Source organism: Mirounga angustirostris, unplaced genomic scaffold (genome assembly GCF_029215605.1).
Source record: "Mirounga angustirostris isolate CCGP_5_RB_7025 unplaced genomic scaffold, mMirAng1.0.hap1 SCAF_12, whole genome shotgun sequence".
In the NCBI taxonomy this organism is placed as follows: domain Eukaryota; kingdom Metazoa; phylum Chordata; class Mammalia; order Carnivora; family Phocidae; genus Mirounga; species Mirounga angustirostris.
The window spans coordinates 107,677,577-107,695,781 of record NW_026991720.1 but is presented as its reverse complement, the minus strand read 5'-3'; the positions used below and the strand labels follow the sequence as shown (position 1 = coordinate 107,695,781).

At 54.0% G+C, this 18,205-nt stretch overlaps 1 protein-coding gene across 1 annotated transcript in view; it reads right to left on the bottom strand.

Annotated features, from left to right (window-relative positions):
• Nucleotides 1–3,787, bottom strand: part of LOC135362165 (TBC1 domain family member 22A-like) — a gene marked incomplete at its 3' end in the record, with an annotated part of 289,826 nt that extends 286,039 nt beyond the window's left edge. The window contains 4 exon segments of the mRNA XM_064575593.1: nucleotides 1,991–2,038; nucleotides 2,041–2,330; nucleotides 3,320–3,487; nucleotides 3,720–3,787. Coding sequence (XP_064431663.1) covers nucleotides 1,991–2,038; nucleotides 2,041–2,330; nucleotides 3,320–3,487; nucleotides 3,720–3,787 — 574 coding nt within the window.
• Between the last annotated feature and the right edge of the window lie 14,418 nt (nucleotides 3,788–18,205).

Below are 18,205 nucleotides of genomic sequence, written 5' to 3'. Positions count from 1 at the left end.
TAATCGGCCCCTTCCCCAGCATGAGCCGCTTGGGGCATCCTTCACCTGGCTTTTACAGGAGGAGGCCACCCCAAGGCTCCCCACCCTGGCAGGATGCAGCCCAACTGCATACCTCGCCATGGGCTGAATGCTGTGAGGCCACAAAGTCCGTATGCGCAAGTCCTTCCCCAGACTGGACAGTGTTAGGAAGAAGGGCCTCAGGTTTAGAGGAAGTCAGGAGGGTGGGGTCCCCTGATGGGATCGGTGCTCCTGAGGAGTCACGAGACAGTCTGTTTCCCCTCTCTAGTCTCCCCCATGTTGGGATACTGTGAGAAGGCAGCTGTCTGCGCCCCGAAGAGAGCCAGGACCCAACCGTGTTGGCCGCCTAACCTGACTTCCGGCCTCCAGGACTAGGAGACCTAACTTTCTGCTGCTCATGCACCATCGGCCTGTGGTGCTCTTCGCAGCAGCCCCACGGCCTGAGAGAACAGGAGACTGCCCGCTCAGCCGAGATGGGCCCCCACCTCTACGGGTGCTGAGGCCCGCCCCCCAGCAACTGCTCAGATGGCAGGTGTCACAGAGGCTCTACCCAGGCCCCAGAGGCGTGGGGCACAGCAGAGGGCAGAGGAATCCGGGGCACCTGCCAACTTGAACAGGCACCCAGGCTGAGGGTACTGCCCGGCTGGGGCGCGCAGGCGGTAATCGGCATAGGATGCGTCAGTCTCGGGGAACCCCGACCCACTCGCAGAAGCCCTAACCAGATTTTCATTTTTAAACTCAAATACTTTGAAGTTCAGCCTATTTTGGAGAAAAATAGTTCAGATTCCAATATGAAAACTGGTCAAAGGAACTAATTCACAGCGTTCTCACCCACGAAGACGTGTGATGTTCCAAACATTAGTCAGCTCCCGGGAAGGGTTTCTGAAAACTAGACAGGGGGATGAACGCCAGCTCCGTGGTCCCAGCAGGGCAAGCTGAGGCTGCCCGATGCCCTCTTCTCTCCTCTGTAAACAAGGGGCAGTCCCCCTGACCCCCAGAGACCCTGGGAGAGGGAGGCCGTGAGTCCGCCGCGGTGCAGGCCGGCCCCTCTGCCACCAGCTCCCCACGCCTCACTGCCTCACCTCACTGATGCTCACGTGTCACCTTCTCAGGAGGGCATCTAGACGCTCTGACTGAAGATTACGCCCCAGATCCAGGCTGCTGTCGCCACCTCCCACCTCTGTCTCGACCCAGGGCGCTTGTCTCCTCCCCGCACGCTCCAGGCCTCCTTACTGACTCAACGTGTAGGTCGGTGCTTGTCCCCCTCACCAGAACACACACTCCAGGCCAGGGACTTCCTGGGGGCACCCCAAGCCCTAAGAGTCTGGCCCATCACAGAGGCTCATCAAACACTGCGTTGTTTTACATCATAGACACCCCCAAAAACAAAAAGCAAAACTACTGAGAGCCGTCTCCAGAAAGGCTACTGAGCACCAGGCACGGGGTACAAGACATGCGCTGATCGCATCCTTGAGTTTATGACCTGGAGGCAGTCATTCCACACCCCAGACTCTGCCCCCTACAGACTCTGAGCCACGTGCAGGTGTCCCGGCGGGGGAGGGGGTGTCATTGGAAGCTGCCGGAGGAGGTGCAGCCTCTGAACGTGCAGTTGGCCTGGCCCCTGAGCTGGAAATGTCCCCCTGGGACAACCGGGGCACACTTAGAAGGGAGACACAGTCCCCTGGGGCCTGGTGCTCACTGTGGGCCTCTCACAGCCAGGCCACGAAAGCCACACACCACACCCTCCACCCGGAGGAGAGAAAGAAGCACTCAGCTGGGGACACAAAGAAAAGCCTACGGCTTCTCCTGCCTGGGAAGGCCTGTGGGCACGTGGATCACAACCTCAAGGTCTTCCAAGGGCACGAGCTCCTGTGGCAAAGAGGACGGAACGCCCGCTAACCTCCCGCACTGAGAGGGCTCCAGCCCCTCTCCCTCGCAGCACTGCCCCTCATCTCCTCGCGCCCCCGCCCACCTGCAGGACAGGATGTGTGGCTCTCGCTGACAGACTTCACCAGCCGAGGTCACCGCTCAGGACCGAAGGAGGCTCTGCCGAAGGCTGTGGCTCCTGCTCGGGGCCCGGCGCCTCCTGCGGCTTGCGGCGCTCCTGCCGCTGGCTGTGGTTGCGCAGGACGCGGTGGGCCGTCTCCATGACCACGTCGGTGTTCAGGCTCTCGGCTGCCACGGCCAGGAGCCCGTCATCGTCCTCGCCGGCATCCCAGGCGTCGCTGGTGTTGCTCTCAAACTCCGGGAAGGTGCTGATGCTCTTGGCCTTCACGGGTGTGGCGGGCGCCTTGGGCGCGGCCTTGAGCAAGCTGCAAAGCAAAGGCAGACTTCAGCTGTCCCCTCGGAGGCTGGAGCGGAGTCACCCCACGACCGGTCAGAAAGGAGCCCATGGATGAAAGGTGCACATTCAAGCTTCCAGTGTCAACTGAGCTGAGGGTGAAGAGCAAGCACAACCCAAAGAGGCATCCGAGAGAGGACTCCTGGGGCACCCAGGGGGCTCAGTCGGTTAAACGTCTGCCTTCGGCTCAGGTTGTGATCCCGGGGTCCTGGGATCGAGCCCCACATCGGACTCCCTGCTCGGTGGGGAGTCTGCTTCTCCCTCGCCCCCCTCCCTACCCCCCCACTCTTGTGCCCTCGCTCTCTTTCTCAAAGAAATAATCCTAAAAAAAAAACAGAAGAGGACTCCAAGGATTCGGGGGCAGGAAGGAGAGGCTCTCGAGGGGCAGTACCGCTGAGCAGTCTCTGCTCAGTGACAGAAGCCACTCAGGAGGAACCCCAGCACCGCAGTCACGGCATTCACAGGGAGTCCCCAAACCTCACACGGGCCAGTGCCTGGAAACCTCCTAAGGCAGCAGTGGGGGCGGCGGGGGCAGGAGCGGCTGTCCTTCGGCGTGCAGACGCGACACAGCACCACTAGAGCAAGAGCCCCCGCGGGGGGCCCAGTGACACCCGCCAGCACGGGCGGGGGGTCACACCAGCCCCCTGCGTGGCTCTGGTGGAGGAGCCAGACACAGGGGCAGAGCGTGCAGTGGAGGGCAAGGGAAGTGAGCTGACCACCGAGAACAGGCCCGGGGCCAGGACCTCCCGTCAGCTAAGGGGGTGCCAGCTTCGTGCTCTCCTCCACTTTGGGCTGGGCTTCCTCCTCTGCCCTTGTCCGGAGGACCAGTCGTGCGAGGCCCTGACGCGTGTCTGCTCGAGGGAAGACCACGCTGCTCCCCTCAGGACCCCGAGGAGGCCGGCGGGTCACCAGGACGCCCAGGCGCGTGCGTGATGCAGCATGACCACAGGCCTCACTTACGTGCCGTGTAACAGTGGGTCGAAGGGGGGGTGCTGGGCGCCGTACACATGCTGGATGCTGTTTAAAAAGAAAGGAAAACCGATTAGCTTCTCTCCAGCTTCCTCAAGAGCCCACACTAACTCGGGAAAAGGACCAGTTCCCAGGAACCTACACGCCTGAGCAGCAACTCTCCCTCAGCTGCCACGGGTCCCGAGGGCCCGTCTGGAAGGGATGAATGGCGCCACACAGGTCCACGCCACACACACAACAGGGCATTCAGCCTGCCGGGCAAATGGGCCTCAGCCCGGGGAGCCGCAGCCCTGACCGCATCGGCAGGGCCTCAGGCGCCGCTGCCGACGAGGCTGCTGGGAGCTGGGAGCCACTCAGCATCGCCCAGTTCCAGCAGCCTCTGCTCCCGGACCGTGTGCCAGCGGCAGGACTACGAACTAATGCTGAAATGCCCGTCTGGAAATTCCCATCTGCTGCCATTTCGTCAAAGACAGAATGCAGAATCACAAAAAGAAGATAAATGTGTTTTTTAAAGACTTAATGATTTTATTATAAAAGTTTTCTGGGGGCGCCCGGGGGGCTCAGTCGGTTAAGCGTCTGCCTTCAGGTCAGGTCATGATCCCAGGGTCCTGGGATCGAGCCCCACATTGAGCTCCCTGCTCCGCGGGAAGCCTGCTTCTCCCTCTCCCACTGCTGCTCCCCCACTCGTGCCCTCTCTCTCTCTCTCTCTCTCTCTCTAATAAGTAAAATATTTTTAAAAAAGATAAAAATTAAATTTAAAAATAAAGTCTTCTGTTCATCAGAGTGAACTTGGAAAACAGATGGAAACAAAACAGCCCCCATGGCAGACACCAGGGCGGTCCACTGAGTGGCCGCACCCGCACCCCTTCCTCGGCGGGGGCGTCCAGCCAGGGGAGGCCCTGTGACCCAGCGCAGCTCAGTCACCAGCAGTGTGGGCCCTTCCTCATCTGCCTGGAACACACATGTGAGGCCTAGAGGTTCCCCAGCCTCATGCCACCATGAGAAATGAGCAGGAGATATCAACCACCCGAGAACGCGGGCACGGCAGGAAGATGAGAAAGAGCACGGGTCTCGGGGGCACTGCAGCCCTGCCAACACCTTCATCTTAGCCCAGCACCAGAACTGTAAGACAGCAAGTGTGTATTATAAGCCAATAGGGTTATGCTGATTTGTTACAGCAGCAGGAGAAAACCAAAAGAGAACAGAATGGTGACAGGTGACAAAGCCATCCTCTTGGCTTATGGAAGCTTAACGGTCTCTGTGGTTAAGTCAACCTCACTTTTATCCGTTACACGGGGCTCTCCTTTGAGGACTCTACTTAAAAAGGCCCACCCCCAACTGTCTTAGTCCATCCCGGCTGCTATAACAAAAATACCACGCATGTGGCAGCTTATAAACAAAGACATTTATTCCCCACAGTTCTGGAGGCTGGAAGTCCAAGATCAAGGTGCTGGCAGATTTGGTATCTGGTGAGGGCCTCAGCTGGTGCCTTCTGCTGTGTCCCCACCCAGCGGAAGAGGCAGGGAAGCTCTCTGGTGTCTCTTTTATAAAGGCTCTAATCCCACCATGGGGGACTCCAGCCTCAGGACCTCCTCACCCCCTCAAAACCCCCACCTCCCAACACCCTCAGTCTGGTGGTTAGGGCTTCCTGTGAGTTTTGGGAGCGCACGAACATTCAGCCCAGCCGACTTACTGAGATGGCATAAATCTCCAACTGTGTCCTAGTTCCACACTTGTGTGGTTTTATTTTTTACCCTTGAGTATTGAGTCACCTAGAATTTATTTTATTTTGCTACAGACTGTAGAAAACTTTTTTTTTCTTTTGACAGAGAGAGAGAGAGCGATAGCAGGAACACAAGCAGTGGGAGTGGGAGAAGGAGGCTACCCGCCGAGCAGGGAGCCCGATGTGGGGCTCGATTCCAGGACCCTGATATCATGACCTGAGCCGAAGGTAGACGCTTAAGGATCGAGCCACCCAGGCGCCTGCAGAAAACTTTTTAAAAAAATAATCCACTGCTCCAATGACATTGGTTAAAAACCTATCCTATTCCCTACTGTTTTGCGGACACTGTCTTCAATACGTAGGAGATTACTCTATGCTGGGGCATTTTTTCAGTTTTCCATTCATTCCTCCATGTCTGTGCCTGTGACACAACATTTTAATTACAGAAAATGTTCCCTTTTGTATCCTAAAATGTTTCAGCAAAATTTAACGGACATTCGATAGCCCCCACGTTGCGACGGGGGTTGTGAGGAGTACGAGGCAGGCAAAGACAAGCACACTGGACTCCAAACTCGCACGAATCTTTAAGTTTACCTACAAAAATAAAAAAAATGAATTGGCGTTTATAATGTTCTTGGACAACAAAAACATGGTAAACTGGAATATTATTCAGTGAAATAGTCATCAGCTAAAAAATAAAGTGCTAGCTCACGCTGTAACACAGAAGAACCTTGAAACCATCACACTACGCGTGGGAAGCCAGTCATGAAAAAACACCTATTCTGCGGCGCCTGGGTGGCTCAGCCGTTGGGTGTCTGCCTTCGGCTCAGGTCCTGATCCCGGGGTCCTGGGATCGAGCCCCACGTTGGGCTCCCTGCTCCGAGGGAGGCCTGCTTCTCCCTCTCCCACTCCCCCTGCTTGTTCCTGCTCTCACTAACACTCCCTCTCTGTCAAATAAATAAAAATCTTTAAAAAAAAAAACACCTATTCTATGATCTCACTGACATGAAATGTCTAGAATCTAGAAGGGAGACAGAAGGGAGACTAGTGGTTGCCTGGGGTGGAGGATGGGAGACTGGGGTGACAGCAGAGGACTACAGGGCTTCTTCCTGAGGGGACAAACATATTCTAACGTTGACTGTGGCGACGGATACACCGCAGTACCACTGACTTTCACTCCTTAAATGAGGGAATGGTGTTGTACGTGAATTCTAATGGGTGAACTATTATTATATGTGAGTCTCAATGAAGATGTAAGTTTTTAAAGGCAGCACAGTTTCCACATGGTTCTCTTGGGTTGTCTCTTGGAACACAGCCACCAGGCTTTGAAGAAGCCCACATGTAAGCACTAGAACCACAGCTTCCAGGGGGTGACCCAGCTGATGATGGCCGGCATCAACCTCGACAGGCGTGAGTCACCAGCCTTCTTCTGATTTCACTCCCAGCCTCTGAACCTTCCCAGGGACACGATGGAAAAGAGACCAGTCTGACCCACAGAATCCAGGAGGGTTTGGGGGTTTGTTGTTGTTGTTGGAAAGAAAGAGTATCAGCCCACGGAGGTCATGCACAACCCCTCTGTCGTGGTCCCTTTCCAGAAATCTCTTGGAGGCTTCCCCGACCTTGGTAGAAGGTTTCCTGTTTTAAGAACCAAAGGGCCTGGGTAATTGCTCTAGGCTTTAGCTTCCTCGTCTCGGAAATGGGAATAAGAACGTGTAAGAAATGAGACAGCCATAAATGGCAGCAGCTTGACTACCGCCAAGTGACCTACAGACAGCATTCACCGGCACTATGCACCTACCTTGCTGGCTTGCACCCTTCCCTTATGTCTCAGTACACGAATAGGGCTCAAAACCAGCAGGCAGTGGGCCTCTGCCCTCTATGTGCAAGGCATTTCCATGGGTCTTGCAGTGTTACCACACGCTGCAGGCCCCTTGCCTCCCAGGAAAGCGCCATTGCATTAATTCTTCATGGGCACACCGCTTGTGTTTATTGAGCAGAAAATGTTCCAGCAAAGTTCAAGCTCAGACTAAAAGGCATCTCATTTTATCTTATTAAAATTGCATTTTTATCTGGTCTTGCATAGCCAAAAAGAAAAACAGGCTTCAGCTAAAGCCATTTTAAAAGAATAAGTAGCACATCATGAAATCATTCTTTAAAAAATATGTTCACCAATAAACTTTTTAATGAATTGTACTGCTTAAAAACACCACAGTAACTCATTGCTTTAAAGAGGACCCCAGTGATTCCTCACAAAAAGCAGATACACACGACATAATGCCACTTCTAGGCACACGCCATGAAAACCCCTTGTGTAAGGACGCAGGAGGCAGGTTCAGTGATGTCGCTAACGCTAAAAAGAAAAAAAAAATTAAGAAAAACTTTTATCCATCATCAACTGAAGAATGAATTCACATTATCCCTTTGTCCATTATCAACTGAGTAACAAATAAACAAACTGGAACATACACCTATAATGGAATACTAACCACAATAAAAACGAAGGAACTACAAGAACCAAGATCGGTGAACTTACAAGCCTACCATTGAAGAGTAATTTGAATATGCACAGTATGATGTCATCTATAAAAAGTTTTTAAAACGAGAAAATGAAACTATCTACTGTGTCGGATACATACATGGTGGTCAAAACTCCCAGCTCATGATGGTGATGAAAACAAACGGAGAATAGGATGGGAGCGGAGGGCTGGGGGTGGAGGGGACTATGGGGCCGGGAAGAGGATGCAACGGCTTCAACTCCGAAGAGCCAAAGTGCGCAAACAGTCCCGAGGCCCATCGGTGGGTGACCAGGCACACGCCGGAATATACCGTCAGCTTCCAACAAGGAATGAAGGGCTGACAGCCGCTCCCACGTGGATGAAGCCTGGAAACATCACGCGCAGCGAAAGGAACCAGTCACGAAGACCACATTCATATGATCCCACACACATGAATAAGCACATGTCCAGAATAAGCAAGTCTACAGAAACAGAAAGCAGATGAGTGGCAGCCAGGGGCTGGGGAGGAGGGATTGGGGAGTCACGGCTGGTGAGGCAAATGCTCTAAAATTGACTATGGTGATGATCGTCCAACTCCACAGACTAAAAACACTGAACTGTACACTTTAAGTGAGTGAAATAGAGGACAGGTAAATGAGGTCTCCACAAAGATGCTGAAAGGAAGGGAGGAAAGGGGTAGGGAGGGAGGGAGGGAGGGGGAGAGGCGGAAGAAGCAGGAGGGTCTCCTCCCTGACCGGGTGTCCGGGAAGGTGGCTGTGCCGCGGGGGGCGAAGGCTGGATTAAGGCAGCCCTTCTGCACCAGCCACCCGGCTGGCCTTTAAACAGGTCCGAGTCTACCTCTGCAGCCCCGAATGACAGAAGTCCCTAATGCCAGCAGCCCAGAACAAAACATTTTAGTAGCTTCAAGTGAAAATGACAGACATGATATCACCCCTGAACTAAGACCATGAAACTTCAGAAGGATTCATTGGTTATCAGCAGGCCAACAGTGGGGACCACAGCTACATTTTCTGGGCGGGCGGGTCTCCATCCTGTATATAGTATACGTAGTGTATAGCGTTAGCGACCACACAACTGGGTGGCCGGGAAGGACTCTCAGATGGAAGAACAAATGCACGAGAACTCACGATGAGTCATGGACCCAACCCTGTGGCCCCACAGAGGTTCCCATCCAGCTGAGAGGGAGGCGCCCAGACCAAGGACCGCACCCCACAGGGCAGCCCAGGGACAGGCAGGTGGAGAGATGCCCCCCAGGATGGCGCCCGGAAGAGGACCCCCCGACAATAGCCCCTGAGTTCTCAACAGAGCACACCCCTCCTGCATGAGGCACAGGGAGTCACCCCTGCAACGCCCCCACCAGGAAGGGGAAGGCAGGCGACAGAGACAGTAAAGCTCAGATTCACCACAAGCAGGAGGTGGGAGCGAGGGGCGCCCCCAGGCAGAGGAGGTCACAGGTGAGGACAGGCTGGAGACACGGGTCAGCTGGGGGAGGCCCACAGAAGAGAGACGGGGGCCCCTGAACAATCACCGCTGGCTCGTCAGGACTCTGCTCCACCACCTTTACAACTCGGGCAGGGAAAGTATAATAAAAACCAGAATCTAAGGCTGTCTGAGTGCCCACTTGTGGAAGGCCAAGTGCTCAAGCCTGGTCCCCCTTGGAGAGCACCCTTCATTCGGCAGACACTGGCTGAGCACCTGCTGCAGGCAGCGGCACCGGAGCTGGAGAGACGCCAGGGAGCCAGGGACACAGGGAGAACCCCTGCCCGCCCCCGGCTCCCACGATGGCAGGCGATCATCTGAACACAGGTGAGCAGAGCAGCGGGAGAAGCAAGAGGGCGATTCTCTCCCGCGTGTCCTGGCAAACATGTCTCTGATCTATCTAGGACGCCCCACCACCAAGGCCCTGGCTTGGCAACAAAACTGACGAGCCAGGGGCCAGGATGGCTCTCTGTTCCTCAGTGAAAGGCTGGAGTAGCAGGGCTGCTTTCAGCCCTGAGACAGTGAAGCGTGAGAGGAAGGGAAAGTACAGAAAAGAAGTGTCCTAAGCACCTAAAAGGAAACCAAGAACCTATGCCGGTTTAGGATGAAGTGCTCGCCCGCAGCTCGGGCGCGGGGCATCAGTGGGCAGGTCGGGAGCCCCCGCCGCGGCCACCACCTCTCCAGCCACCAGCCTCCCCGGCCGGGCTCACAAACCATGCTGCGCCCCCTCTGCGCTCAACATGCTTTTCTGAAATATGAACTCAATTGGCGACTGATTTACCATTAGGCTCGCTCTAACACACAGCGATATCCCCAGGTTTATAAAATATTCAGAAGAAGTAAGTTTTCCAAGGAAATTAACTTTAGAGGGCTTCAGAGGAAAATGCGTGAAACACCATTATCACCACAGCAAACAATTCCATCGTCCCTCCACCCACAGCAGAGTCTGGAGCTCTCGGCCCCCGCGGAGCCAGCTGCAGGCACACGTGGCCCCACGGACCCAGACCGGAGCACCTCTCGAGCTGTCCCAGCAATGACACCCGCGCCACCCCACCCGGCATTGCCGCTCAGCCTGTCCCACACACTCTTGGCCGTCCAGTGCCCCCACAGGGCCAGAGCTCCCCGTGAAAGGGACAGGATTTGTCTCCTGTCATGCTCCTTGGGGCCCCCAGAACCCAGCAGAGACTCGGGCAGCTGTTGAGTCGATCAGCAGGTTGCTCCATGGACAGTCTCTTGGAATAGATCTTGGAAATGAGCATGTTTACAATGAAGTGCTCCTCCACATGAGAAGAGGAACGTGTGAACTCACAGATACAGGGGACAGGCTGGTGGCTGTCTGATGTGGGGGGAGTCAGGCAAAAGGGTGAAGGTGGGCAGGAGGCACAAACTTAAATAAGTCCTGGGGAAGTGATGTGGGCAGCACAGTGACTACAGTTAGTAACACGGTGTCGCAGACTTGACCGCAGCTGACAGAGTAGACCTCACAAGTTCTCACCAGAAGAAAAGCAATCTGAACCTTGTGTGGTGGTGGAGGTTAAGGACAGGCTGTGGTGATCATCTCACAAGATATACATGTATCAAATCATTACACTGTCGCCCAAAACTCATACAATGTTCTACGTCCACGAGACCTCAACCCAGACAAAAGTGATGGGTGTGTATTATGGAAAACAGAAGATACGATGAGTAGGAAGAAAGAAGGCTTTGGAATCAGCAGGGAAAGTGTACAGCGTGGTGGCCAGCCACCTCCAAGTCCCACCTTCCCTCAATCCTCCTGCCCTCGTCTGGCCTCCAGACGCACCTTGTCCAGCCCTCCCGACCTTGCTCTCCATCCCCCCATGCCACCGCACCCCCTTTCCTGCCGGCCTGTCCAGGGGCTCCTCAGACTGTTCTGCACATTCCTGACCTCCACACCCCACAGCCGAGGCCCCAGCCCTGCCTTCTTCCCACTTTACGGGAAACCACGTGCTTTCCTGATGCTCCTGACCGTCTCTAGGTAAAGGGTTCTCAAACCACTGCCTCTGGGGCACCACTGGCAACTCAGCCACACGCTCCCCACCTCACATTAACGGGTCCACTACAGAAGTCAGCTCTGCCCCAGTTGCCACACCTCATGCCCACTTCTCACAGTGTCCAGCCCCGGGACAACCCCCACGGATCAGGCAGAAGACTAACGAGCGCACCCTGCCTCCTGCACCCCCCACGCCCTTCTGCCACCAGCAGCTCCTGGCCCTCTTGGGCCGCCAACGTCTGTGGCGTCAAAACCCACCTGCTATCCCCACCACCCTGGATCGGGGCTCGGTCTCTCCTCCTGCCCAGGTCACCAACTCCCTCCATGACCTAATCTCCATGAATGGCAATCCAGGAGCCCAAGGGCCCCCCTCCCCTCCCCCTGAAGCAGGCCACCCGCATTCAGCCAATCTCCACGTCCCCCTAAACCCTGAACCACTTCCCACAGCTCCACCCTCCCCTCTGTCACTGTCCCACGCGGCTGCCTCTGGTTCTGGTCTCGGCTCTGCCAGTCTGGGGACAGCTTCACTCCCCAGCTCAAAGTCTGCAAGGTCTTCCTGTCGCCCTTGGGGAACAACTGGAACCTTCCCTGTTCCTCTCCTGCCCCTCCCCACACCAAAACCCCCGCTTGGGGCCAGCGCTGGCCTCCAGCCCAACCCGTCTGAACGCCCAGCCCCCTCGGTCAGGTCCCTGCTAGAAACGCTCTTCTCTCCTGTTCACCTTTTCCTCGGCTGGGCCTTCATGCAGACACTCGGCTGCCACACAGGCCAGCCCCGGGCCCTGTCTACAGAACACCCCCACAACCAAGTACGGACTTATAGGAACGGACGGTCCTTCAAGGTCCAGTTTGAGGTCACCCCCACCCTCCACAACCAGCATCTCCCTTCCCTCGCCCACGCTGCCCCAGGAACTGGGAGCGCCCCCCAGACTGCCCTGCAGGGGCCCAGGCCAGCAAACTTTAGGGCCTGTTGTGCACACAGAAGGCATCCAATAAATGCTTGAGACATTTAATGCTTCTTTGTTATACAAATATTTGAATGATTGAGCCTTTTACACGTGAAGGAGTTAAGTTCCACAGGACAGAGCACACTCTCTCAGAACCCAACAGGAGAGAGCCCTCTGATCAGCTCCTGCATTTCCCTGGCCTGACCCATCCCAACTGAGCCACTGAAAATCAGGCCGGTCTCTGAATCCACATTTGGTCTGGAAATAAAATGCCACACAGCTCTAGTGAGTGGTTTTGGAACAGAAAACTAATCCAAGAAAGAGCACAATCCTAAAGAGAAAACAAAACGGGGCCCAGAGCCACCAAGTCCTCACGAGCTGTGCCATGCCACGGCGGCCCGACCCGAGGCACTACCAGCTCGCCCAGCAGACGGCCCGGCAGACGGCTACCGTCGGCAGAGGCAGGCCTATGTGCTCCTTCCCCACCCCATCAAACTGCCCAGCGCCCCCGACAGGAGGAGGAAAATGCTTTTCTCCTCCCAGAGCCGGCCTGAATTCTGAAAGCAGCGTGGCCAGAGGCCCCCTTTAGATCCCCACGCCGACAGCCCAACACATCGTCCCACCAACTGGCTGGCCTCACCCCCTGCAAACAAGTTCACTGGAAAAACTAGAGAACCCCGTGTATCAACACCCTCAAACGGACTGCCCCCTGCCTCCAATGTTCACAGTGGCGCCAAGGGACCCGTCCCCTTTCCAAGACCCTGCCCTTTGCCCTGCTCTCCACGCACATCATGCCCAGTGCCCCGTGACATTCCCAGTCACCCTGCGGAGGGCTTTCCGTGAAGGATCAGGAGCTCATCCAGAAGACAGGAATTAAGCGCTGTTTGTCTCCCCCGGGCATAAGCCTTAGAGCCAGCAAGCCTTATTCTTTTAGTTGAATACAAAGTTTCACTGAAAGAAGGGTCCTTTCAAAACTGGAGCAAGGTATACGCGGGAACAGGTGGAGAGCTGCTCCATGGCACATTTGAGAAGCGTACCGAGGGGGGCTGGCCACGAGCAGCATGGCCAAGCTCAAGTGCAGAGGCTGTGTGAGAAGGAAGACAGCAGACGACAGACATGCCAGCCGGGGCAGTGGGCACACACCAGCGCCGGCGAACTCCAGACCCCCTGAGGATGGATGCCAGGACGGGCAAGAACACCCAGGAGGGTCCCCAGGGAACAGAGCTAATGCCGTCGGGGACCCAGAAGTGTACAGCTCTGCCCTGAACTAGCATGCCTGGGCTCAGAGGCGGCTCACTCGCTTAGGAGCCGCGGGCCTGGGACAGACGCAAGCTCGGCAGCACCGACTGGGCAGACGGGAGCACACTCGGGCAGGGCTGCCACAGGGCCTGGTGCGCGGGCTCCCTGGCCGGCTGTGCGAGCCCCGGCAACAGCATCTGCAGCCCTTAGTTCACGTGACTGCAGGCGGTCCACACTGTTCTAACCACTGACGACCACGGGCACCCACCTCTGTGACCCTCAGCACTCAGGCTGGAATTGCCATGTTAACCCCCAGAAAAGAGGAAACAGCATTTCAGAATGGGGGAACACAAAGACTAGGGATACTCAAAATGAAAGTCCCCCAAGCCCAGGGCCCCACAGACGGGAAGAACCCAGGCTGTCCCATTCCCTCTGGGCCTCCCAACCCCTCCGCCTCTGGCCTGTGGAGGGAATATCAGGGTGAAATTAGAAGAAGCTGTTCCTCTCCTCCTGAAGAACCCCCACGCTGTGCAAATCCGAGCGCACGGGAACCGCGTTCCTGACCCCCAGGCCAGAGGAGCCGGGCGAGGGCCGAGCCCAGGGGCCAGCAGTGGGAGCCAGCTCTGCCACCCACCCACAGCCCAGGCTTCCGGGTCTGCAAACCCCCGGCCGCAGGGAGGGCCGACGGCGCGGCGCGTGTCAGGACCCCGGCAGGAGAGAAGCAGTCTCGAGCGTGCAGTGTCACAACAAGGCCCACAGTGCCTCGTCCGGGGTGTGGCACAAAACCCTGCCCCAGGACGTCTGTCCGCAGCCTCGCTCGGCATTGTCTGCGCTCCCAGGGCCCGGCACAGGGCCATCCCGACACCCGGCTGTCTGCAGGACCCCCCTGGTGGACCCGTGCTGCACCCCGAAGGGCCTGCAGGGCCAGACTCCAAACTGCACATGTCTGAGCACCAGGAAGCTGAGGAGCGGTTAGAGACAGAGCTGCTGGAGAGGCCGGGGCAGGGCGGGTGTCCCATACTGGCCCCGGTCACTGCGCCACCGTCCTCCTCCGTGCTGCACGCAGGCAGGGCTGGCCCAGGGCAGTCCGGGGAACAGAGAAACAGACTTAGGCTCCCAGGGCACTTTGACTCGTTCCCACCCATGACCTCCGACCATGTCTTCACAGCCCTCGGGGAATGGAATACTTGCCCCTGCTCTCAGTTTAAAAAAAAAAAAAATGTTTAATCAAAATCATCAGGGATTTATTTATTTTAATCATTTCTGTCCTCACTTAAGATTAACCCATAAGAGTCTAGACTTGCTACATTAGACAAATGTGTAAAAGAGAAAAAACATGATTCACATCAAGTTCATCTTTCAAAATGTTTCCAGACCAGCTAAAAAGGCATTTAGTAACATCAAACAGGACCACCAAGAAACAAACAAGCAAGAGGAACTGTGTGCATAGCAAACCACCCCCACCCCCACCCCCGGTGCTTCCAAGGCGCTGGCACAGTAAGACCAACTCCACTTACAGACGGAGCCCAGAGAGACCCGCTCGCACAGGACACAAAGACCCACCCGAGAGACTCCCGGGCTCCTCGCAACACGGGAAGAGAGGAATAAGCAGGCACTCCGTCCAAACAGCCACTTCAAAAATACAAGCAAGGAAACAAACAGGTTTCTGAAAACACAAGAGCAAGCTGGTCAGGGCAGCAGATCCGAGCTTCCGGAAAAAGAGGCAGGGCCTCCACCTGGTTCCTGGACCCAAGGAGACATGAGGAAGAGCCCTCCCAGTGCTGTTCCAGTCCTTCGGGACTAAATGCACTTCGCAGAGGTGGGCAGTGAGGGGCCAGCCCACCCGGGAAGACGGAAGCAGGTGCCCTGTCCACATTCAAGGGCAAGACTGCAGGGTCAGGTGCGGAGGGCTACCCACAACCCTTCCCATCCAACATCCCTCCTGCACATTCCTCCAACCTTCCTCCTCCCACTTCAGGGTTTTTCTGTGGCTGCTCTAACGGTCCTCCACACACAGCCTGAAACACACTTATTATCTTAAAGTCTGGAGGTCAGAGTCCAAGGCAGTTCTCACGGGACTAAAGTGTAGGTGTTGGCCACTGCACTCATTTCTGGACGCTCTGGGGAGAGTCCACATCCTGCTCATGCAGGCTGTTGGCAGAATCCAGTTTCCTGCGGTTGTAGGACCGAGGTTCCCGCCGGCTGCAAGCAGAAGGCCACTCCAAATGCACAGAAGTCAGTGGCTTTCCTATACACCAACAACAAGCCAGAAGAAAGCGAAATTAAGGAATCCATCCCATTTACAATTGCACCCAAAACCATAAGATACCTAGGAATAAATCTAATCAAAGACACAAAGGATCTATACTCAGAAAACTATAAAATACTCATGAAAGTATTTGAGGAAGACACAAAGAAATGGAAAAACGTTCCATGCTCATGGATTGGAAGAACAAATATTGTGAAGATGTCAATGCTACCTAGAGCAATCGACACATTCAATGCAATCCCCATCAAAATACCATCCACTTTTTTCAAAGAAATGGAACAAATAATCCTAAAATTTGTATGGAACCAGAAAAGACCCCGCATAGCCAGAGGAATATTGAAAAAGAAAAGCAAAGCCGGCGGCATCACAATTCCGGACTTCCAGCTGTATTACAAAGCTGTCATCATCAAGACGGCATGGTACTGGCACAAAAACAGACACATAGATCAATGGAACAGAATAGAGAGCCCAGAAATGGACCCTCAACTCTATGGTCAACTAATCTTCGACAAAGCAGGAAAGACTATCCAGTGGAACAAAGACAGTCTCTTCAACAAATGGTGTTGGGAAAATTGGATAGCCACATGCAGAAGAATGAAACTGGACCATTTCCTTACACCACACACAAAAATAGACTCCAAATTGTTGAAAGACCTCAATGTAAGACAGGAGTCCATCAAAATCCTAAAGGAGAACACAGGCAGCAACCTCTTTGACCTCAGCCGAAGCAACTTCTTCCTAGAAACATCGCCAAAGGCAAGGGAAGCAAGGGTAAAAATGAACTATTGGGACTTCATCAAGATAAAAAGCTTTTGCAAAGCAAAGGAAACAGTCAACAAAACCAAAAGACAACCGACAGAATGGGAGAAGATATTTGCAAATGACATATCAGATAAAGGGCTAGTATCCAAAATCTATAAAGAACTCATCAAACTCAACACCCAAAGAACAAAGAATCCAATCAAGAAATGGGCAGAAGACATGAACAGATATTTTTCCAAAGAAGACATCCAAATGGCCAACAGACACATGAAAAAGTGCTCAATATCGCTCGGCATCAGGGAAATCCAAATCAAAACCTCAATGAGATACCACCTCACACCAGTCAGAATGGCTAAGATTAACAAGTCAGGAAATGACAGATGTTGGCGGGGATGCGGAGAAAGGGGAACCCTCCTACACTGTTGGTGGGAATGCAAGCTGCTGCAGCCACTCTGGAAAACAGGATGGAGATTCCTCAAAAAGTTGAAAATAGAGCTACCATATGATCCAGCAATTGCACTACTGGGTATTTACCCCAAAGATACAAAAGTAGGAATCCGAAGGGGTACGTGCACCCCGATGTTTATAGCAGCAATGTCCACAATAGCCAAACTGTGGAAAGAGCCAAGATGTCCAACGACAGATGAATAGATAAAGAAGATGTGGTATATATACAATGGAATATTATGCAGCCATCAAAAGGAATGAGATCTTGCCATTTGCAACGACGTGGATGGAACTGGAGGGTATTATGTTGAGTGAAATAAGTCAAAAAGAGAAAGGCATGTATCATATGATTTCACTGATATGAGGAATTCTTAATCGCAGGAATCAAACTGAGGGTTGTTGGAGTGGGGGGTGGGGTGGGAGGGATGGGGTGACTGGGTGATAGACACTGGGGAGGGTATGTGCTCTGGTAAGCGCTGTGAATTGTGCAAGACTGTTGAAACTCAGATCTGTACCTCTGAAACAAATAATGCAATATATGTTAAGAAAAAAAAAAAAAAGAAGAAGAAGGTAGCGGGAGGGGAAGAATGAAGCGGGGGAAATCGGAGGGGTAGACAAACCATGAGAGACGATGGACTCTGAAAAACAAACAGGGTTCTAGAGGGGAGGTGGGTGGGAGGATGGGTTAGCCTGGTGGTGGGTATTGAGGAGGGCACATTCTGCATGGAGCACTGGGTGTTGTGCACAAACAATGAATCATGGAACACTTCATCTAAAACTAATGATGTAATGTATGGGGATTAACATAAGAATAAAAAAAAAAAAAGAATCAGCGAGGTGGCAGCAGGACCGAAGATGATGGAAGTAGAGTTCACAGAGAAAAAATGGACAGTAGTTAGTGACTGGCTGGATGCAATTATAGCATCTTAGATCAGTTGTCCCTATAGCTTGAGGATGCTTTCCTGCCTCAGGTGTCCTGGAGGAAGGAGCAAGACTGACACCAAGATTGATGAAGGCTTCAGGACCCACTGAGCAAAGAGTTAGTAGTGCCAATCAGAAACAGGAGAGCAAGGGGTCAGCCTGTTTGCAGCCTACGTTTATGATTGGTTTAGGATGACTTGGGTCAAGGTCACGGATGTAAGACCTCAGCCAAGCACGAGGTTAGAGGACAGATTAGTCTCCAGACAAGGAGATGGGAGGATCTGCCAGGGCAAAGTCACAGGAATAGGTCAGCAAACATAATCAAAACACAAAGCCAAGAAGAAACAATCCCCAGAAATGGATTTTGGCTGGGGAGCTTGGCAAGGATAGGATGTAAAAGGAGCGTTTGGTAGAAGGCCAGGTGTATAAACTGAGTATAACATATGTACAGTCTAGGAATGGGATCTCTGCAGGCATCAAACAGGACAGATGCATGAACCAGAACGAATGAGTGGAGCACTTTGTATTTATTTGTGCAACAAATAATTTTTAAAAGATTTGTTTAT